The sequence below is a fragment of the Vidua chalybeata genome, chromosome 6 (genome assembly GCF_026979565.1).
Source record: "Vidua chalybeata isolate OUT-0048 chromosome 6, bVidCha1 merged haplotype, whole genome shotgun sequence".
Classification (NCBI taxonomy): Eukaryota; Metazoa; Chordata; class Aves; order Passeriformes; family Viduidae; genus Vidua; species Vidua chalybeata.
The window spans coordinates 51066972-51091494 of record NC_071535.1 but is presented as its reverse complement, the minus strand read 5'-3'; the positions used below and the strand labels follow the sequence as shown (position 1 = coordinate 51091494).

Genomic DNA, 24523 nt, shown 5'->3' with positions numbered 1-24523 from the left:
CTCTTGTGGAATGTGTTTGGAGAATTGTTTACCTGGAGTGAGCTCTTAGTTAGATCATGGTGGATTGTTTGGGCCTGAGAGCCAATCGGATCCACCTGTGTCTGGGCTCTGGAGAACAGGGTCACGAGTTGGGAGTTAGTTAGATATGATAGTTAGAGAAAGTAGCATGTAGTATTTAGTATCCTCTTTTATATAGCATATTAATGTATTATAACATAATTATAATAAAGCAATCATTTAGCCTTCTGAAATGGAGTTAGACATCATCATTCTTCCCATTAGGTTCACCGATATCTACAACAAGGCTGGGTTATGAAGGATCTGTGATGAGCATTCACAAGTACTTCAAAGTTCAAGTGACATTTCTCCACTCCAAAGTGCTGAGAAGCATAAGAAACAACTATGATACTCAAAACCTACTTGAAAACTAGCAGATAATTGTTATTAAGAAAACCTTTCAAGATAGAATTACTATTGTAGCATAAAAAAACCCAAGGAGGGTACTAGCCTGGAAGTGCAGTGCTAAAAGAGCAGTCAAATAGATTGAGCTGCTAGAGGAATCTAGCACCATCCAGGAAATAGAGCTGAATTCCTGACAAGGAGGACAAGGAAAAAAAAGTAGTCTTTTCTGTGTGTCACGTGGAAAATTAAGTTTACTTGGCCAAATACATTTGCCTTTACTTGTTCTTCTATTAATTATGGTATTTCTCTGAAGAGAAAAAAATCACTCTGGGCAGTAAAAAAAAAAAAAAAAAAAAAAAAAAAGACATGAATGCATTTGTCTCCTTTAACAATTGACTACAAAAGAGTCTGGAATCCACTCTGGAGTAAAAAGACTGGCATTTCCTATTTGCACCCATGGGAAGAGTAGGTCTTGGTTAACCATATTCCTTGTAGAAAAGTCTCGAGAACATTGGCATGGACTTCCTGCATATGATATGGATGCTTGACTGACCTAATCTGTTTCCCAGCTCATTCAAGAACCCGGGCAGATTGCTAGCAAATGTGTCTGATACCTGATATATTTACTTCTGGAGAGGACAGCATACCTCCTTCCCATCTCAAGTCTCTCAGTCACAACTTCTAGCCAAAGAAGCAAAAGTCTGCTACTAGTACCTGGGAGAATGGTTTTCTAGTTAGAAGAACATTCAAATAATAAAGTTCCTCAGACTCATCCAAAAGTCTATACTTAAAAAAAAGACAAAACTTGACTAAACAACCAGTAGAGGAGTAAGTAGTTTCCTATCACTTCTGCTTACTTCTGGTATGATGTTCCAGCTCACCCCACTTTGTGGACTGCAATGATCCTTTGGAAAAGATGCTCAAGAATCTCTTTCTTTATAATGGCTTTATTCTTCCTGGAAATACAGAAGCCAAGAAAATTGCCTAAGAAATAAGGGGACAGTGAAAGCACAGACTGCTGTCCCTGCTGTGTCATGTGAGGCTTGCAGGATTGTTCTAGATGATATATGACCCTCAATAATTGGAGTGTCAAACTTCTGGCAAAAATCTTTAGGCAGTAATCTGATAAAGGTCACCAAATGGTCAAAGATCGTGTGGATATAGTTTGAGAAGCACACAAGGTAGTTCCATATGTGGAACTGAAATGAGGCTGAAGAGTCCAGTCTTTTATGGAGCACAAGTAACTCCTGAGTTTTTAGAGAAGTAGCCTTGGAAACTACTTGTGGTACACTATGGGGAGCTGAAGATGTTGGTCAGAGGGACATCTTAAACTATATGATAACAGGCAATAGCCTATTATAGGGCTCTCTGGAAAACACATAATGTGATGTTGAAGGTCTGAAAAGCTTCTCCAGTTGCCACAGTGGAGCTGACACACTACTAAGGTCTCATTCAGGAATCAGAGTCCCAGGTATGGGGTTTTGTCTTTGGAATACTGCTTGTTCCCAATCTGATTGAAGCAGAATGCTCAGAAGCAATTCTCTAGTTGTGTTGGTGGGATAATAAGGTGTTTTGATATTTGGTCCTGAAGAAACCCAAAACTCCTGACAGTAGTGCTAATGATCTTAGTGGGTATAAAGAGAAAATTGCCAAGGAATATTGGCTATCAATGTAAAGGGAATGATCATCTGAGATTAGGAAACAATTGTCAAGATCAATGCACCTCTCAAGACCCTGGAGCAGAACCCCAAAAAAATAGACTAAAATGCCAGCAGTAGCCAAAACCCTCTTAGCTGTAAGAAAACTGAAAAAGTTTCCAGGTTGGGAGCCATCATTCCACAATGTACGAAATAAGGAATAATTTTGATTCAGTGGACATTTCAACTCAATTGGCAGAAATAGATTTTTGGTTATTGTCCCATTGTCATCAGGGGGCTGATACTTATGCCCTCCCCTGCTGCCATCAGTAAGATTATCTGGCCTGGAGCACTGGTACAGATAAGGCCCTCAGGGTGAACAGAAACAGATCAGCTGATAAAGAGAGTGTGGAACCTTTGCCTCATTCAAACAACATGTCTTGTCTTTAGGTTACTCCTAATCATCAAGAAAGCTTTTGAAGAGGTGAGCCCTGCAAGTCCTATAGCCTGTCTGTATGGAAAAATGAAGTTAAAAGCAGGGGAAAAAAAAAGGTGGGGAAGGAAGAAAAACAGATGGCAGGTTTCTTATAGGAAGAAAGAGCTTTTGACTCTTGGAACATATTGTCTGCATTCCATATCTAAAAATTTTACACTTGCATGTGTGAACTATTCCTGGTGATTAAGCAATTAAAAATTCATGGTAAGTACCCCATTCTACTGGTTAAGGTTCACATAAGTTAAACTTCTGCAGGTCCTTTTGTCACTTAATACAAACTTTTCAAGTAACTTGAAAAGCTTAGCCTGACTTCACAAACGTCTTCTAAACCATCATGTCCATTTATAAAAATAGTTTATCTATGTTTCAGGTTAATACAAACTTAACCAAATGGCTTGTGGATACTGCTGTGGCAACTGGAACCTTATTACCTTTCCCACAGTAATCAATTATATACTCATTTCACTTACGTCCCAGGTCAATATATTCCTTTATCTACTATAAAAACAAAGGCTTTTAGCTAGACCTCTGAGAAGCATGTTTATAGATAATTGTTGTCCAAAGCCTGAGTATAAAATAGATATATATTAAAGCAGTAGTCCTGCCTATCCTCTCAAAGGCCTTTTTACTTTGTTAGGCAGTAAAGAATCAGGCCTATCAACTGAAAAGCTGAAAATTACCTAATTATCTTAACTTACATGCCAGATTAATGTATTTTACAGCAATTCGAGGTTTTTCTGTTCAGAAATATGCTAATTTCACCATTAGATTTGGTACAGACCTGTTTGTGGAGGAGGCCTGACTAAGGAGGGTAACTGGATAGGATACATCTCAGGCTTCCAATTAACACCACACCTGTCTCATGTATCTTTTAACAACTAAACTATTGAGTCTGGAAAAATATCTTCTTCTAATATATCAGAAAGCACTGAAAATTTAACTAAACTTTTCCTTAAAACTAGAATGCTGTTTTCTTTTTCCCTCCAATCCTTTCAGAACTCACATTAAAAAATACATCAATCATGGGAAGGGGACATGGTAATAAATAAAAGCAAAACTTAATTTATGTGTAGCTGATGTATTCCTCACTTTCAGCATTAAAGAAAGCAAATATGCCAAGTATGTAATATTTTAATGATCAGGACTACTTAAACAACTTCACAGTAAGAAATCAAGGCCAAAACTGAAGATCATAAAATCTTGTTTAGACCTGAACGTTAACAGTACCACCTGACATGTAATAATCACTTTTTAATTTAAAAGTGCCTCAGAATTAACAGCAGCAATTTGAATATATGATGAAAAGAACTTTGGCTAAAGTGTATCACTCAGCTGCTTTGGTATCTGGGTAACCTCCTGGTTAGCTTTTTTGTAATTTTCAGATATCAAATCATTAAAGTAGTGTGTAGTAGTTTAAATCCCAAAGATTACATACATCTAGGAGACCTACATTTAGGGAACTGCTACTTTGCAATAAGCCTACAATAATTAAGTACTAAATACCAAAGTGGCCAGGAATCACAAACTTTCAAACGGTTATCAAGCACACACTGGTACTAGGCAGTAATTATTATGAATTTTAGAGTCTTTGTAATTAGCAGCAGTCACAGAGAAACAGATTACAAACAAGCAATTTTTATAAATCAGTAAGTAAACAATAATAAGGGGTAATACAGGTTCATGTTCACTTCATTTACTAATTGTATTGTTTGTTCACCATGCTTTTCTCTCTAACAATATATTGGCATAATACAGTATTCATGTTTAATAAACATTCTAATTGTAGTAAATATAACATTTTTAATGTAGCAGTAAAAATAAATAAACATAGCACTGCAGTTGGTTGTGGGTTAGTACTAGTCAATACTATAGCAGTGTAATTTACTATGTGATGTCTATTGCTCTGAAAAAATACTTGAATGTTGACTAAATAAAGACGTCTGTAACTCATTTCATGGTCAGTGTTATGCTAGTAGTTATAAGAAAATAAGATATATGTGTTTCATATCACTTGCAATTGATATAGTATTTTTTCCGAATGTAAATAAAATTCCATCAAGTTTGAAGTAGGCAGATTTTCAGGTTACAAAAAACCCTTGAGACCGTTTTTCCCATGCTTTTATAAAATCTTACATAGTCACAGAATCATTTTGATTGGAAAGGACCTCTGAGACCTTGAAGTCCAGCCTTTGACTTATCACCATTGTGTCCACTAGACCATGGCACTGAGTGCCACATGCAGTCATTTCTTGAACACCTCCAGGGATGGTGACTCCACCATCTCCCTGGACAGCCCGTTGCAATGTTTGACAGCCCTTTCAGTGAAGAAATTTTTCCAGATTCAGGCCTCCCCTAGCACAGCTTAAGACTGTCCTCTTATCCTGTCACTGGTTGCCTGGGAGAAGAGGTCGACCCCCACCTGGCTACAACCTATTTTCAGGGAGTTGTAGAGAGCTTTTAGGTGACACATAATTTAACAATCACAACAGGAAACATTATGGAATGGCATAAATGATATTGATAGGAACTCAGTTAATGATGTAAACTGAAACACAGTTCTTGGCTCATACAGTGTTTGAGTTTCTTATATTAAGCATCAGTCATTGCTAGCTTGTTACTACTAATTGAGCATAAGTGCAAAGATATCATAATGTCAACTTCTGGGTTTCCCTAATCAGCTTGGGTAAAAACCTATTGCTGTGTCCAGTTTGCTTCCTTTCAAGGTCCTTTCCTTAAAGGTTGTTGTAAATTCAAATACAAAAAACTCCAAAGCAACGGAAGAACCCTTCTAAATGTGTTGCTTTTGCTATTGCAGGTCAATTGTTATTCTTTCAGTGCAAGGTCCAGCAGGTGCACATGGCTGATTGTTTCTACACCATTACTTTGTATACCAGTATGCTCGGCTCATTTTAGCTATAAATAAGCACAATAAAATTTAATCAACAGAAGTTAATAACTTGCATTATCTTGATTTAGAATTATACAATTTCTGTAGCATACCCTTATTTTTACTTATGTAGTCAGTTCTGACATGCTGTTAACAATTTTCTAAAAGATCCTACTTATTAAAAATATCAACTAACAAAAATACACATCTTGGAAATATTTAAACACATTTCCACATCCAACTCTTCCTCCTCTTACTGTAACATCGTGCATTAGGATGATAAGCACTAGTTTTGAGTACAAAAATAGTCGAGTTAAATGATCCAGTCACTTATGCGTTACTTGATCTTGTGACACTGCTTTACCTCCATTTGTTTGCCTTTGACAACTAAATACATTTGGATTATTTACAAATATTGAGGGTTGTGTCATTGTGCTGTACAGAGGTGACAAAAGCAGCAACCCCATCAGAATGACAAAAACATTTCACTCAGTGTGCAGCTACTTATGTGGTAAATTCTGAGCTGTCTTAATGAGTGCTTCTTTCAATAAACTGTGGTTCACAGAATTGGAAAGGACCCACAAGGATCAAGGTTCAGCTCCTGGCCCTGCACAGGACACCCCAGGAGTCACACCCTGTGCCTGAGAGCATTGTCCAAAAGCTTCTTGAGCTCTGCCAGGCTGGTGCTGTGACCACTTTCCTGGGGGGCTCTTCCAGTGCCCAAGCACCCTCTGGGTGAGGAACCTTTTCCATATATCCCTTGGCACAACTTCATGAATGAATGGCCAGCAGGATCTTCAGCTAAGATGCTAAGAGCTGGCTGATAAATTACTGCACTTTTACACAGTATTGATTACAAATGCTAAGCAATCCTATTGTATTATATGAGGAACAAAAGGGACTTTTAGCTACAAAAGTAGACTTAAATAAGAAAGGTTATTGAGCCAAGTTGTTTGAAACTGGAACACTTTCACTGCCTGTGATGTCTTCCTGAACATCATAGAAGGCTCAGGTTATGTGTGATGAGCAACTTGCTCTTAACAAGTTATAAAAATAACATTAACCTAAGAAATGCAGGTGCTTAGGTTTTAGAGGACAGACATAAACCACATAAATGTATAATTTTAAAACGAGACATTTTCTGTCTCCTACCACAATTTATTCCTGTCTGCTTTTTTACTCAGATGAATTCCTTCTGTGATTAGAATGACAAAATACTTCCACATTAATGAGCTAATTAGCTTAATTGCATAATTTTGCTGTATTTTTAATCTCATGTGGAATCTCTAGCAGATATAATTACTAAGTCACAATTACAGGATTCTGTTACATTTTTTCCTTCTTTGGAACATGTTTTTGTTTAGAGATTGGCTTACACAGACTGTCTTATTAGTCCTTTGTTGCTTTGAATGCTAAAACATAAATAGAGAAGACCAGAAGGCTTAAAAGTCCAGATTTTTTTTATTCAAGAGGTAGGATACTGTACGTATTTCCACTATTTCTCAGACATCTGCAGCCTGATACTTCAAGTTGAAGGTTTCAGTATTATTGAACTATGAGCAAAACAATTAGTCACTCTGTTTATGCTGTTTTCTTCAAGGTCCAAACTTGTCCAATACTTAGCATAAGAAAACATAATCAGAAAAGTCTGATGATTTTCTAAATACATTAAGGTCTATAAGATTTTCATGCACAAAACTGAATGGAATAATAGAGCCAAACAAAACAGTTGAGATTATATTCAAGCATGTGCTGAAACAGGCCAGACCCTGAAGAGGTATAATTCAGCAAATTTCTTTACTGGGTTATTTTATGACTCCTGACAGTATAATGCAATTTTAGCAATTTAACAGAATTTAAAAGAATGTTAATTAACAAGTACCTGTCTTACTGATTAAAGGTCAATAAAATGGGTATCTGAAAGACCTGGAAATGAGGGAAGCTCACTGAAAGACTCAGCTCATTTTTTCCTTCCCTCTCCCTCCCAATAAATGACCTGATGCAGACTGATTTTGATCTTACTCAGAATATATTTATGTATCTGATGCTCAAGTATTAAGTCAGACTTCTCTGAAAAAGCAAACCAGCTCCCTAGTTAGGTTTAATTTTTAACTCTATTAATAAGCAGAGTCCATAAAATGCTTCTATTTCAATTCAAGACAGAAATTTCAATTAGCAAGTTAAGGACTGAATTGGCATTGAAATATTAATATGTATTCTTAAGTTTAATGCTATTTTACTGAAGGTGGAAATTTTATAATAAAAGTCGATTCAGCATAAAATAAACGTTTTATAGAAATGCTACATATAAAGAAAGTCACCTTCTGTTTTGTTATTAACCACCAATTTAACTTATAATATGGGATGACAAATTGTACTTGAATAATTGGGTGAAAAAGTGAAATCTGGTAATGCTTGATGAATTCCTACATTTTTATTATTAACCCCCCCTGCCAAACTATACCACTATTCTCTAAATAAACTCATGTAAAAAAAAATTAGTACCATATATAATTACATAGTTCTCAAGTTCTTAAAGCCAGAACTTTGACAGCTATTTGTTGAATGTGAATTATCTTTATTTTTGCTAGGATGTGGACATCCAAAATCATGGTGCCTTGGAAAAAACAATTGCCAAAGACATCTGAGTTTATTTAAATGTGTATTTTATGATCAACTTCTCAATATTTTTTTAGTTTATACTTTATATATAGCATAAAAATGTTGTTTTAAAAAGTTATGCAATTCCATGAAAATTTTCTGCAAAACTAATGTAAAGTGTTAGATAATTAATTGAATTTGAAGGGACGTGTAGATTATACATGGCCTAACTGTTGAAATAACATCAGCATCAATATATTCTGTTTGTAAAACACTAAAAATAATTGTTGAAGTTTTTACCCTCTAAGTGAGAGCCTGGGCATGATTGAAACATATTTCAGCTGTAAAGGTGCACCTCACTATGTTCTTACCTGGGGTTGCACATGTTGGTCCATTTCCAAAGAGTCACAGTTTGTTCAGATGAGGAGGATGATTGTCACCCTGATTTTTAAGAGTTTTCTAAAGCCTTCTGAGTTTACATTCTTGTAGAGAACTTTCTCACACAACTTTCTGTAAACAACCTATTGTTTTGCATTCTTTTATAGAGGCGGAGAAATTTGATGTACAGGTAGTTTGTCCAGTGTCGTTGGAGAGGTGGCACGTTCACCCTCCAATCCACTGGCACCTTTTGAGAACTACAAATTATTGGAGTCAGAGGAAATAAATTAGTCTCTTCATCGTGACCATAGCTGTGGTGCGTAGTTTTTCCTTGTGTCATCTGGTGACAGATGATCCCTTAGATTTAAAAAATAAAATAGTGGAAGCATCTGGATATAGTACCAAAAGCCAACATGCTGCTGCTTCTTCTCATAAAAATAAAAATATGGGCATAGGAAAGATTTTTGTCCTTGTAGTTTCTAAGAGAGTTCATGTTAAATTAACTTGATACAATATTTCTGATATTCACTGATAGTTTGTCAAAGATCATCTCATGGATATTTTCCCTCACTAGAAATGGGAAATCTCATCTAACAATGGCCTTCCACAGCATCTCCAACTTTCCAGGGCTTTCCAGTGCATTGCCCATGCTTTTTAAACTGACAAGCACAACAACCATTAAAGACACCTTATCATACAAGAAACAAATTACTTTTTATTACTCTTTTCCAGTTTTCTTTCCCATGGGCCTGTTTTTTGAGAAATTCAACCAGAAGATGTAATTTTTAGTAACTCGGTCTTTGCTGCCACATGATGAAGATCAGTGTTGTAACTTTGAAAATGACTGCTTTGCTTTATGTGGAATGCAACTGAATCACTCTTTGTCACCCTTAGACATGACAGATTAACACCTAATTGCAAGAATACTGACACCATGCTTAGTGAATACATTTGCACAAGAAGCCTCTTTCACCAGTATATTTTGAATTCCTCCAATAACTGCATTTTGCCATCTCCTTCAGGAGCTTGATCCCATAATGTCTGGTGGTCTACAAACCACCACAGCTCTCTCTCAGTCTTCAGCACTGCAGATGAACAAACACCTTAGCAGCTGATACAGGCTGCACTTAAGAGAGAACACATAGCACATGGAAAACCAGGAGATGATCCAGGCAGCTCCAGTTGCTGGCTGAAGCACATGTTTCTACAGAGTAACTGCAGTGATTGCCACCACATGAACTTAGAAAGGTAAGGCACAATGCTGGTTTTTCTCCCAGCATTGAAGCTGGTCAAAACTTTTGATTTCCCTTAAGTGAGCCACACTTTAATGGATTTTCTGGAGGCAAAATGTTTCTTTAGTTTGTTGTTTGCTTGGGTTTTCAGGTTTTTTTTGCTAATTGGTTATGTTGTAGTAATGCTGTTTCCCTGTTCATTCAAGCACTGATGTACAACTGATAAAAAAGTTGAGGCAGACAAAATTACTGCCTATGTAATCTTGTCTTTAAATTAATTGAAAAATTAACTCTAGTATTCAAAGACAAGTCAATTTAAAACATGGTATTTGGCCATCAAATTCCTGAGGGATATAAATGAAAGAAAAGCAGCAAAAGCAGTAACAAATCAGAACTTGCACACAAAGTTCCCACCTTCCACACTTCCCACTTTTTCTTTCCTATGCTCTACATCTCACCAGTAGTCAGGTAGTAGAACATTATTCCCTGAACATGGCATCAATTTACTGATTTTTTGATCATACACAAGACCTTCTACACAAATGATCCCAGATTATGATGAGAAAACCAAAAAGGAGGCTCTAGAAAGCACTGATATGTCTCATAATTTCCTGGAGTAGTACTCTGTTAAAGTTTCCGAATTAGATGCCAAATTGATAATTCCTTTCCCCATGAAAAAAAAGGGCAAGGACTACAGTCAGGGCAGGTTTATATGCAATAACAATCAGATCTGATTGCTATTAATTTGATGCTTAACAGTATGAAATGCTTGAAAAAAACTTTAAAGTGGACTTCCTAGAATTTACCTAACATTTCTTTGCTGATTCAAAAGAAAGCACAGAAAGGTTTTATGAAGAGAAGAGCTGGTCAACTATATCCAACGTTATTAATCAGGTGCAAAAGCCATCCACACAGTGAGAAACTAATAGGAATGGCAGCACTACATTAGGAAGGAATAATCAAATATCTGTATTTCATGTGTCTGAAGAACACAAGAAAAAGGTGCTTTAAGGGGAAAACAATAGCAATTCTCAACAGAGCTGATCTCTGTGCATATCAAGATTACAGGGCAATGGCAAAAAAAAAAAGGGCAGTAAAACCAGAAGGTAATTATTAAAACTAAGAAATATTAAAATGGATGTGGTAAGATTTAAAAAAGTTCTGGATATGTGGGTCAAAAGCAATATGCTGAAGAGGATGCCAAGATTACAGCCTTGAGTAAAAAGAGTCATTGTTATTAGCTCTTTCTAGTTATTCTACACTTGAACAGAGAACAGACAATGCAAAAATAAGCCAGTATTTTGAAATATAAATAAATCTCCATTTAGAAATTACAAAATAGAAAATTAAGATATTTGTTTGTGTAGAGGTCATAATATCACTAACTACTGTTGCACAGGTGCAGGTATTCTATCATATGGTGCCTTAAGTATCAAGCAATTCCAGAGAGACAGGAGGTCCAAGAGGACCAAGGGCTGAATCCTGCCCTTCCACCACAAGAACCACCTGCAGGTCCAGGCATCTCCATCCTTCCTGCAGGTCTCTGTGTGAGGCTCCAGCTCCCTCCTGTGCCAGGGGCACTTGCTCCAGCTGGTGCAGCAGCCACCAAGGCCTGGGGCACATCCCTGGCATTGCTGGACAGCCTCAAGCAGGGCCACCCTTCACTGAGCACCATTGCTGTCTCTGGGCCCGCATTGCGCCCCAACTCCCAAGATCCCAAAGACATCAAAGAATAAGCAGCTCCTTGGGATGGCCAGAAATTTGAGCAGCAATCATGGGCCAAGCCTCTCCTCCTGCCTAAAGGCAACTTTCTGATGAGGCAGTGCCAGCATTCTCAGAGATGGGAAGGACATGAGATGCGGGCTGCCCTGGACCGTGTCCTGTAGGGTGACCCGTGGGGTTGGCGATGTCACCGTCCCAGGCCCCACAAACCAATCCCCCAGCCGACCAGTCAACGGTGCCCAGATGAAGTAATCTTCCACACCAGGAACAAACAGGAGCGCACTCCGTGTAGAATTCCAACTGGCTTTTATTTGAGGGTTGAGTAGAGGGTCCACAGGGGTAGGATGAAGGTAGGCTGGGATGGAGGCAGGTGAAGCAGGAGGGAGACAAACTGAAGAAGGAGGGATCCAGGGATGGAGCACAGGCTGACAGAAGAAGCCGAAGCTGGAGTGGAGAGCCCCGGCAGGGGGTGGATACAAAGTATATAAACCAGAGGAAAGTAGGAGGGGATAGGGTACAATAAACCAATGGGGACAGGGGTAGAAGGAGGAGTTGAGGTGGGGTGATATACATTTAACCAATGGTGTAACATGAGGGGAGTGACTGTCACACAGGAGCCAATGGGGGAACGGGGAGAATAGAACTTTCTGGGCTTTGGGAGTCAGTCCCAGGTGACTGGCAGGTAGCCAGGTAGCCACATATTACTATGCGGGAGCAGGGAGCCTCGGGAAATTGACACAGTTACTCACTCTAAGTTAACAAAAGTATCCTCCCAAGGCATCCCAGGCCTGCTACCCTCAACACCGACTCCCACAATGAGAGAGCAAATGCCAACAAGGATTTTAAGCTGTGCCGAGGGACGTTTGGGTTGGACATTCAGAAGAACATGCACCCAGAGAGGGGCATAATGCATTGGAATGGGCTGACTGGGGCAGTGGTGGACACCCCGGTGTGGGAGGAGTTCAAGGAAAGAGTGGACATGGCCCTCAGTGTTCTGCTGGAGTTGCCATGTTGGGGATGGGTCCCCAGCTGGGCTCAGTCATCTCACAGGGCTCTCCCAAGCCAATTGATTCCATGGTTCTGTGACAACACAGCCTCTGGGGCCAGTGGGGTGCCTGGGAACTGTCCCCAACCTGTCACTGTGTCCAGAGCGTGAGCAGAAGTTGGCACAGAGACACGGACAGAGTTTGTGCTGAGCTGGCAGCTCAACCTACAGCAGCACCATGGCTGGCCACGGCTCCCAGTGGCTTCTGAGACTCTACATGCTCCTGATGCTGATCCAGCCCCTCAGCCCTTCCAGCCATCCTGAGGGAGACATGAGCACCTTGGGTAAGCTTCCTGAGGACATGGAGCCACGGGGCCTGAGACAACCGCCTTGGGGGTCATGGTGGCAGGTTCTTCGGTGAACTTAGTCCTGGAGCTGCTGCTGACGGGAATTGTCCTCAGATGCTGCCTTGGCAGAAGGCTCTAGAGATGCTGGGGAGAGTGGCTGTGCGTTACTTTTCCCGGACCCGGTCGGCTCCCGAGCTCGTGGCTTGGGCGCCACGACTTCTCGTTGGGGTCAGTGCTGGCCACTACTTCCGGGCACTTCTGCGGCTGCGCCCCTGGGGTGGGCTGGCTGCGCGTTGCCTTCGGCACGAGGGAAGGAAACAAAGAGGCAGGAAATTCGTCCAAATCTGTCCACGTGGCAGCTGGATGCTTTATTGGTCGCGGAAGCCATGATGGAGAAACCGTGGCTGGTCCCAACCTCGCATGGACGAATCTGGCGCCAAGGCTGGGGAGCTGCAGAAGGATATAGAGGTGCGACAAGAGAGGACGGGAGCTCTCCGCCCAATGAATACAGAAGCCATGGCAGTGACGTGTGCCACAACGGCCAATGGGAACACAACAGGGGCAGACACAGGGCTCCCGGAGACGGATGGGGGAGTGGTCACAGGAGTGGCAGGGGGGAAAACCCAATGGCAGGCAGCCTTGGGCTAACTTCCATGGGGGGGGCGGGGGGAAACATGGGGGATACAAGCTTGACATCACTTGCTAAACTACATTTTAAATTCAGTTTAAGGTCTCTAGGTGCAAGTTTGAGTGTGTAAATGGGGACATTCACACAGAAGCACTACCAGGTGGTAGGTGTGGCCTTTTCAGTGAGTTTCCTTTTGATTTTTTCTTTCACCAAATTAAGGAAAAACCAAACAAAAGTGACTTTTTAGGTAGAGAAAAGACATGGTCGGTTTTTAAGAAAGCATTTTATTCTGCCTGTACTTTAAGCTATTGGGGAAAATGTGAGCTTTTAGTAGAATGTCACTGTGCTGTTGCAGTTGTTCTACCACTGTGATGAATAACAGGCGGGTCTGTAAGACTCCTGTAGCTCATCCTATGTGAGGGTCATTGACCACTTATCACTGAAGAGATCACTGGGAATAATGACAATGGAAAATGTGAAGATAGCTGGATAAATACTTGCAATTTCCTTAGCCAGAAAAAAAAAAAAAACCTTCAAAACAATGCTTTAAAAATAGTTATCCTCTGAATTAGGAGAATTTAAATTAACTGTTTTATGACTGCTTTTGGTTCATATTCTTATGTTAAATATTATAATTTCTATCTGAAATATTCATCATTATTATGCTTTTCTAAAGTGAATTACAAAATAATATACACCCATCTTCCCAAATAAGTGTTTGCAAGTTTAATCACTTAGGAAGCAAAAGGAACTCCACATATCTCAGGATCAACAGAAACTAACAAACACAACTTGACAACATATATTAAATTGTCAATAAAGTCAGTAAATATTTTCCACTGTAGAGATAGATACCACCAGTTTATGAATTTTGCTAGTATAGATTTAGTGAAGAAAAAATAAGTTTTTACTGCCAAATCAGTTTTGAGTTGTTCTGTTCTACTGCCAGTAAGTTGTGGGTATAAACACCATATTTTAATGTCTCATCCACGAAGAATTCCACTTTAAAATTAGGTCTGGTTTTGAGTTTGACCAAACAAATGAAAATTCTCTATTAAAACACAGTGATGGCAGCAGGGTCAGTCTTTGCAATGAAAATCAAAGATTTAACAGTATTTTCCTGATCAGATCTCCCGGGCTGAGTATACATAATTATTGTATACTTGTATACAATATATAAGTATGTATGGCCTTTGCTGGCAGCCAAACTTCCACCCAGACATTGGCTCATTCCCTCCTCTCAGGAGGAAAAGAAGAAAATAAGAAAAGCAGGAATAAGAAAACTGCCTCAGCATACAGACAGGGAGGTCACTGATGAAACAGACTTAACTTGGAAAATCTTATTTATCACCATTTAAAATGAATATTTAATTACATTACTGTTTATTATTATTAGATAGAAACAGCCAACTTGACTCAAATCACTAAGCCACCCATCTTGTTTTGGTACTGAAACTGGAGGATGACAAAAACAAATATTACATTCCCCTGATATGAATGTCTTCAATTTTAATAAAAAGATGTTTTTCTGTACTTGTTTAAGAAAAGCTAATAAAAAAGTTATTTCCTTATTCTAAAAATTATTCTGTTACAAGGAGCAATTTAGTTAATGCTCTTCTAATTTACAACAGACACTGAAGTACTCAAACCAAGTTTTCTTTATACTGAAATTCATTATTAGATTGGAAACTCCTTAAGACAGCGTCCTGTAATGTGGTAGGAAGAGTGTTGTTAGGCAACAGAAACATTACTAAAGAACAACTATATTCCCATTACATTTTGGAATGTATATATTTCTTCAACACACATATCACTGAAATTAAAGCTAATTAATTAAGGATAAATGATCTGAAAAAAGATGGGAAGGTGGTAAAGTATACTGTTAATACAAAGTTACTGACTGAGAGAATGTGCTTACAGCCTCACAGCGCTGATTTCATAGGCAGGTGAAATTTACTGTAGATAATTGTAATGTAAACACAGAAAAAACTCTAATCTTACCTATAAAATTATCTAGTGGATGTAGATGTTAACAATCAGAACACAGAGCCTGGGATCTATATACTTAACACTGTGAAAACAGCGTTCAATGTTCAACAGAACCACTTTCAACAATGCTTGGTTTATCTGCTGTCTCACTTCCCTAGCAAAGCAAAACAAATGAGAGACAGGAATTATAAAGAAAGCAAGCGGTATTTGGACTATACTTCTGGCTTGAATACTGGGTATAACTCCTGGTCTCTGCTCCAAAAGCATATAGTGGTGCTCAAAAAAAGAAAAAAAAATAGTAACATGAATCTGAAAAAATATGCCCAAACTCCTCAGCTTAGAAAATAAATGCAAGACTGAGGAAAGATATAAAATCATGAATTCAAGAGACAAGGTGACTAGAGAGCAACTGTCCATTGTTTCTATCAAAATGAGAAGAATATAAATTAAGACAGGTAGGAAACTTTGAAAAAAACAGCCATATTTCACTCTTGCATAGTCAAGTTGCATTGAGTAAGGACCTTTTCTTGTACTACTCTGCAGATGCTAAAACCTATGTGGATTAAAAACCTACTAAGAACTGTCAAGAATAAGACACCACTTGTGATTCAGAAAGTGCTGAAGCCACAGATGGTTGCATCCATGGTGTTTAGGGATCATGTGATCTCCTGTCTCTGTAGTCTTCCTTAGGCACTTCCCAGTCTCCACTGCTACAAATATACTCAAAGGTGTTTAAATGAATATTACACCAGTGAATTATTTCTGGAATGCATTTATTTATAGCTGAATTCAAGGGAATAAAAAAAAATATATGCATAAAAGCAAGGTATTTCACAGCCTTAAAAGCATTTACAAGTATACTTGATTGTGGTCCAATTTATATCACTAACATATGAATACAAGAAAATGTAAGAATATAATCCCAAAGGAACTGCAGATTCTCCTTTTTTGAAAACTTTTTAGAACCAATATGATGGCACAGAATCTTTGTTAATTGTACCAAGTCAGTAGAGAACTTTTTTCTTTTTTTTTTTTTTTTTTTTGAAAAAAGAGTGTAGGGGTATTTCTAACAGAAGATGCACTATGGTATTAAAATTCCACCAGATTGATCTGCCTTTTAAAAAAATAAATCATTACTTATTTCCCTCCCATATACAGGAGTTACTCTATTTGCCATTGCATACTGCATTTGCTGTCAGGAATCACACTTGACAATTTCTGTTCATGGCCAACTTTCAGGCCCGTGTCCTGCAGCAGCCCTTCCTGCCACCCCACAACTTCCACAAACCAGTTGCTACTCGGGGGCTGTTCAAAGGGAGGGAATTACAAGCAAGGGCACCAAATAATTTCAAGAGTTCCTTGTTTCAATTTAAAAAAAGCAAAATGTGCAACCACTGACTTACCTGAACTGATTTCTGAACCAATTTAAGTAAAGCAGTACAATATTATGTGGAAAAATGGCTCAAAGGACCTTTGTTCTAAGTAACAAGGAAAACATGCAGAATTATAATAAATTTAGAAGTGTTTAGCAGTTACTTTTCCAGAAAAAAAAACAAACAGAATAAATGAGCAAAGGCATTACTCAAAATCCCATTAGCTGCCTGTTTTCCCTCACAGCAGTTTAAACACTTCCAACGATCCGTTCCAAAATTATTATTTTGATCCATTCCAAAGGTATTAGCTGTGCAAATAAACCTGGTCGTGCAACGAGGTCTAGTCTGTAACTTAGTTAAAAAAAAAAAAAAGTAGATAATTACTCTAATCCATACTTACTTCTCGGGTGCTAAAAAAAAAAAAAAAAAAAAAAAAGGAATAAAAAGGAAAAAGTGATGCTTCTCAGAGGGAATACACTTCGTTACTCCGTGTGTGCTTTACAGCCCGTACGAACAACTTTTCCGCGGCATCTCGAAGCTAGATGACAAGATAAAGCACAAAGTCGCGCCAATTCAGCGTTCCTGCCCCTCCATCGCTTCCTCATCGTCCCTTGCTGCGGCGCCTGGCGGGGGCCGGCCCGAGCCCCGCACGCTGTCCCGGGGGGCGGCTGGGCAGACACAGATATACAGATTTATATTTTAAAAAAGATCGCGGGAAGTGCGGCTCCCGGGGCCCGGGGAGGAGGGAAGGCGGGGAGGCGGGCGGCAGGGAGGGAAGGGAGGGGAGGGGAGGGGAGGGGAGGGGAGAAAGGAATTGGGGCGGGCGAGGGGGCTGCTCCCCGCCTCACCCCCACCCCCGCTGGCTCCGCCGCGGCCGCTGCCGCCGCTGGGCGCTGGGAGGCGGCAGCGAGTGCCCGCCGCCGGAGCCGTTTGAGGAACGCGAGCGGACGAGCCAGACTTTTACCTTTTCTCTCTTTTTCCCGTCCTCACCCACCATGCCGCGGACGCCGCTGCCCGCGGGGGACGAGCGGCGGCTCAGCCCGGCGCCCTTCTCTTGAGGGGATGCTGGAGACGCGGCCGGGACGCAGCTAGCGCGACCCGCGCCTCTCCGCCGTCCTCCCCCTGCCGCGTCCCCGACCACCATGAGGGAAGAGCGAGAAGCTGCGGAGGCGGCCGCCTCCCCCGCCGGGGCCGGCAGAGCTCCGCAGCACTGCCCGCAGCCGGACGGCGGCGGAGCGGCCACCCCCGCGGCGCTGCCCGGCAGCGCGGAGAGCCTGCGGAACGGATACGTGAAGAGCTGCGCGACCCCGCTGCGGCAGGACCCCCCGAAGAGCTTCCTCTCCTTGCTGCTCTTTCCTACCGCCTCCTCCTCCCGGGCTCGGCTCGCCCTGGGCGTCCTGGCCGCCGCTGTCCTCTCGCTACTGGCCTTTCCCGGCCGGGGCAGCGCCCGGGACCAGCAGGACGAGAGCAGCTGGCGGAGCCCGCGGCCGCTGCACGCCTTGCTGTGCCTGACCCGCTTCCTCAGCCCCCTCTTCAGCATCGCCTGTGCCTTCTTCCTCACCTGCTACCTGGTCGGCGGCCGGCGCGGGGAGCACGACGGCGGCACGACCCGCTGGTGGCTGCTGGCGCTGCCCCTGTGCTGCTACTCGGGGGACTTCGTGGCTCTGCAGTGGCTGCTACCCGCGGAGGGGCATGAAGAGGAGCCGCAGATGTTCCTAGGAAGGCTCCTGACGGTGCTGGTCTCGGTGGCGGCGCTAACCCTGCCGCAGAGCTCCCTGAAGTTGTGCCGGAGCCTTCTTGTCCTGGTGTTCTGCAGCCTGGTATGGCTGGTGTCGCTCAGCAGCCTCCAGGCGCTTCCCCCAGCGCTCGGCCCGCTGCTGGCCGGCACGGTCGGGGTGGCAGGCTGCCTCCTGGCTCTCTGTGGCGGGGAGCACGGCATCTTCTCGGCGCAGAGCCGAGGAGCGCACCACCAGCATCACCGCCACCCGCGGCTCCCCAGCGTGGAGGAAAAAGTGCCTGTGATCAGACCCAGGAGGAGATCTAGCTGCGTGTCCCTAGGGGAAACTTCGGTCAGCTACTACGGCAGCTGCAAAATGTTTAGGAGACCCTCGTTGCCTTGCATTTCCAGAGAGCAGGTAGGTTTCTCCGAAACTTGAAGGAGAAACTTTCGGAGGAATGAGCGCCCCTCCATAGCTTTTCCTGACTGCTGTATGTGTCTGTGCTGGATGTCTGTTCACTAACAAACTCCTGCTAGAGGAATGGAGGAGAATGTTAGTCCCTTAGCGGGTTTCTCAGCTCGGTTCTGCAGAATCGATATAACCCTTTATTTCTGCGTGGGTGCTAAATCATAACGTATTTGCTGTAGAACAGAAGGCTCGCTCGCTTTTTGTGCAATCTCAATTATTAAACAGCCGTTCTTATTGATTAGAGCAAAACCTCAAACCAGTCAACTTCAGCTATCAGTTACTGTGTAATTTTGTTTTTTTTTTTTTTTTTTTTCCGAAGCCCCCCACCTCCTCGGCGTCTGGCAGCCTTTCCGAGAGAAAGAAACCACAGCTTTCTAAGCTGCCCGGCACTTCTGGTTCTTCCCGCTTTCTATCGACAAAACCATTACCAAGTGCTAAAACCAGGTTTTGAGGGATATTATTTATCGAGTGCTGGCGTTGTTTGAGTGGCAACTGTCCTTCTGCCCTGCAGATTACTGTCGTTTGTTCCCCCCTCTCCCTCTCTCTCACCCCCTGCTCCTCGCTCCGCCTAAGTTAACGTTAGTTTTTGGTTGATGGGTTTTAAGAAACTTCTTTTTACTGAAGAGAGAGCTGTTCAGTAGGGGTTGGAGGGATGCCCGAAACGCTCACTTTTCTTGAATGGAACTCTGTTGGTTTCTACCTCCCGGAAAACTTTTCAATGAGTCTTGTTTTTTGTAGCGTAAAGCCCCGTGTGTGGGGGGGAGTTTGTTTTTATTTGGGTACTTGCACGTCAACTGCAGGAACATCGAGTTGTGTTGGAACTGGCCGGAGGCTGCTGCAAGTGGATTATCAGCCCGTTGTAGGAGGCAGAATGAGGGGAGTGTATTTAATAAACGTGCAAGTGAACAGTTTCTGCGAAGTGATTGTTGCTGCAGAATCCCCCGTCAGTTAATGTCGTGGCTGAAACTCATCGGTGCCAAATGAAATTTTCTAGTTTTTCCTTGACATTTGTTCTATAATGCAGGTCTTGTGATTGACTGCGAATTAGGTCTGAGGAAATACGAAGTGAATCTGAAACGGTGGAATAGTTTTCGAGCATTTCCCCCCTGAGTTTGCCCAACAAAATTAATACAGTAATTGTTTGCAGTGATTAATCCAGTAATTGTTTCTGCATAAAAGGTTAAAATGCAAGTATGCTGTGACAGTCTTCAGAAATAATTCATTCAGTACGTTGCAGATTATCTAATGCATACAATGAAAGAAACATTAAAATATTTTACTAGCAGTTAAGATATGTAGGGACTATCATACAATAATTTACTTTCTTTGTTCCCTTCTGGATAGTAAATGCTCTCCTTTGCTGTCACATTTGTCTGTAGCACAGAAATCTCAGAAAATGTGATTTCATTAACCTTTCTAGATGATAGAAGATATTTGTTCATACGCAAGTTACTAAAAGCTTCCTTTGACGTTCAGCTCACTTTTTAAAGGCATGTGCATATTTCAAGTTAGGGCATTCATTATTATTCAAGTAACATCATAAATGTCAACTATAACTAAATACGTAGGATTTATTGGCAATGCTTAAATCATATGTGTTCATAATAAAATGTAACTTTTTGGTAGACTTCCAGAATCTGATATCTTTGTTATCATTAGATGTGAACAACAAAGAGATATGAAATTCTTCATTTTCCTAATAATCTATTATGCTTTACAATAAATATTTGTGCTTTGTTACGCAGAGTTTAAATGAGATCCACAGATACATGTTCTCTGCTGTATTTTATATGCAATTTTACAAGGATAACACAGGTTAAATCCTCTGATCTCCTGTCTGACTTGGAGAGAGATCAGACATTGCAGAACTGATAAGACATCAATTGTTTGGGCAGGGGTAGGAAGAAGTAAACCCATAATGTGTGACTTTATTTGAATAAACAGTACAAGGTTTTTATATTGCTTCCTTGAAACTGAAGGAATGTGTGTACTTAATGCTTTTCAGAGAGCATCTATTGTGTGGCTTTTCTTTAAGGGCTGATTACACATTTTGCAAATCTTTATAAAGCAGTACAGTGGTTCTTTTCCAATATTAATATTTCGAGGAGTTGAATGAACATTGTTAGGAAGATGCTGATGGTCCACCATGACAGAAATACTTTAATGAATGAGAGATACGTTATTATTGTGATTCTATTAGATGTATTTTGTGTGATTGTCACAAACCTCTTATATGTAGAAGAAGTTTATGTCAAATATAGAATAGCAGGTCAATGGGATACCCCAAGGGGCATCTGGTCCTACTTTCTTGGCAAAATCATTGCCTTGACAAGTTGGCCCAGCACCCTGTCCAGCTAAATCTTAAACTTGTCCAATGCTGGGGAATCCATTACTACTCTGGGGAGATTATTTCAGTGGCTGATTGTTCTTATTTTTTAAAAAAAATCTCATTTTGTGTAGATTTTAGTTATTATTTGATGAAAATAGAGAATGTTAGTATTGACCTTAAATTTTCAGTAACATGTGGATTTGAGGTTATATGTACTCTCTATCTACTTAAGTATACAAGAAAAGAGTTATATTTATTTGATTGGGTTGTTGGTTTTTTTTTTAGCCAACAATTCCAAGGGGTCTGTGTCCATGGAGGGGGTGGGAACAGGATGGAACACTAACACACAGGGGAATGTACAACCAGCAGCACATGCACACAGAAATTGGATGGAACAATCTTTTTTTTTTTTTCTGTAGTACAAGTGGAAAGAGGCCCTGTAAGCATGATCCTGTAAAAGCTTGCAAATTTGAGTAATCCTCATGACAAATACTTAGATATTGCTTTCTGGACTTCAACAGGTATGGTAACCATAAGGCTGGAAAGTTGGTAAAATAAGATTATTCTTACAATTTCTATGAGTATCTATATCTACTTTAGCAATCAAAGTGTCTAAATTAATGTTGTGTGTGACTCTTCTGCAGTACATATGTCTAGCAACTTAGTTTGAGGTGGGAGGAAAGAAACTTGAACAGATGATGTCTTTATGTTTTTATGTAAGTATATTTAAATGCCAATATCAAAATATATGAATACACATTGTGGGAAACAATATGACTCAAATTACAGCTAAAAATTTTGCAAAGGCAATGCCTATTCTGAACTCTACTACATTAACACTTTTGCCAATAGAAATTGATATGATTTTAGCAGTAGACAGGCTGTTTGTATTCTTACTTCAATATTCATCTCTGACACAGAGAGGAATTGCAGTAAGACTGCAGTATTAGTTGGTATTTCAAACTTTGTGTAGGTCATATTTAGACTGCAAGTATTAATTGGATGGTAATCTGTTAGCTCTACCTATTGCTACTGATATCAAAGGGTTTATCTTTATTGACTCTTGCACATTTAGCGCTTAATTTTATATATATTTTTTTTGTCTGAAAGCCAAATCAAGGAATCTAAAAAGTGCTCGTCAGTACTGCAGATCTTGTAAACATTATGTCCTGAAAAATATGGTAGTAAGACTTTTTTTTTCTTTAACTTGATAGTGGACATGTATATGAGAGCAAACACCTATGTGTAGAAAATCTTACACAGGAGCTTCAGAACCCAGAAAGAATATTCATATTTTTCCTTGAGTAAAGAATAGGCCTCCTAATTAAATACACATGATACGTGTCCAAAACAGTCTGCAAACAGAGCTGACACACACTTTTTCTGGTTATCTGACTAGGTTTAAACATGTAGGAAAGCTGGGATATTTAATGGACAAAGACTGCTTTCATGTTGTACTCTGTTAATTACAGGAAGAATTGTCTTGTGGTTAGAGCTGGATTGACCACCACCTCTCCCCAGTTTCTGTTCCAAGCTATCTCATATCTTTGATGTATTACCTTAGGAACATCAGGACTTGATTTCAGGAGTTTGAAATATTTGTGTAACTTGAAATTAATGCAATTCCTTATTTTCTCATGAAATTTACATCTGTGTCTGTTACCTATTTGTGAAACCAATTACACTTTGTCCTTAAGTTTTCAGGGCATAAACTTCCTAGTGCAGAAACTGTCTGTTAATGTGTATTTTATAATCTGATACTGAAACAGATTTTTAGTATCTGTTACACTCAGATGCTGTTTGCAACCCAGAAACAGGTGAACTTTTATCTGTTGAGTGCAGCCAGTAACAAAATATAATTCTCCTTTCTTTGTGTTTGACAAAGCTCTTTGCTGTTTGAAGTTTCCCACTCATGATTCCAATGACTGTTACCACAGCTGTACCTACATAGCAAGATGTGTTTCTGTTGTTCACCAAATCTTTCTGTCTCTGGGATTTGTCTTATGGGGAAAAATCAAGGTAGCAGTGTGTGTTGAGCTGTGAATGGAATAATTTCCAATGGGATGCAGCTGAGTGTGAGGAATATGCAAAGAGGAGGATTGCATGGTGAAAGAAAACAGACTTGGAAAACTGTTTCTGCAACCATATTTTGGATGAGTGGGATTCTCTTGTTTCTGTCCAGTTCTCTCTGATGTTGGCAAAATATATTGAGCTAGATGAAAGGTGAAATGAGAAGTAAAAGTTGGTAAAACTCTCTCTTTCTCTCTCTCTTTCTCTCTCTCTTTCTCTCTCTCTTCTCTCTTCTCTCTCTCTCTTCTCTCTCTCTTCTCTCTCTCTTTCTCTCTCTCTTTCTCTCTCTCTTCTCTCTCTCTCTCTTCTCTCTCTCTCTCTTCTCTCTCTCTCTCTTTCTCTCTCTCTTCTCTCTCTCTCTCTCTCTCTCTCTCTCTCTCTCTCTCTCTCTCTCTCTCTCTCTCTCTCTCTCTCTCTCTCTTTCTCTCTCTCTCTTTCTCTCTCTCTTCTCTCTCTCTCTCTCTTCTCTCTCTCTCTTTCTCTCTCTCTTTCTCTCTCTCTTTCTCTCTCTCTTTCTCTTTCTCCCTTGTAGTATTATACCACAAAGAAAGGATGACTGAGTCATGGTTTTCCTGTAGAGAGGTCAGAGTTTAAGATGTTATCCTCTGGCACCGTTTCACCTGGGACCACTGAGAATGACAAGAAGGGTTTTAGGAAGACTGAGTGCCCTTAAGAACTCTGTTGGCTGAGTTTAGCTTAAGCTGGCTTTCAGATATCCAAGACTTGGTGGCAGTTTATATTCTGCCTAAGTCAAAGCAGGCAAGAAGAGTGTCTCTGAGCTGTCTGTGTAGCAAAGCAGTTTGACTGTTGCTTCAGGTGTGTTTTCCTGGAAAGAAAATATAACTGGAGAAAGGAAGGAGATCAAAGACCACTGCTGTGGAAATGCTGGAGAAATTTGTTGGAAGGTGAGGGAAGCATGTTACAGAGCACTAGTAGGAAAGAAATGAAAGAAGCTGTGAGAGACAGTTCCAACAACTGCATGATTGACTGTGTTGAATTAAAGTAGCAGAATAAATTGCGTAAAGTACTAATATTCAGCTTGGACCAGGAAGATGTTTTAAATTTATGAAAGAAACTTGAGAGATGAAAAACAAAAGGTGCCCAGAAGAGTGTCTAGAATGAAAAAGAGGAGCAGCTTCCATGCTGGGGTTTGTGCACAGTGTATTCTGGGAGATTAAATATGAAAGGGAAGAGAATGGCAAGAAATTTGGTATATTTTCCTGAGAAAATACTCATATTTCGACACTATGTATGTCTGTGC

The 24523-nt window shown here is 40.5% G+C and overlaps 1 protein-coding gene across 1 annotated transcript in view; it reads left to right on the top strand.

Annotated features, from left to right (window-relative positions):
• The first annotated feature begins 17604 nt into the window (after window positions 1-17604).
• The window catches only part of PDE3B (phosphodiesterase 3B), an 82742-nt gene continuing 75823 nt past the window's right edge, over window positions 17605-24523 (top strand). The window contains exon 1 of the mRNA XM_053944771.1: window positions 17605-18812. Within this exon, the coding sequence (XP_053800746.1) occupies window positions 17820-18812 (993 nt within the window). The 5' untranslated portion in view covers window positions 17605-17819. The remainder of the gene's footprint in view (window positions 18813-24523) is intronic.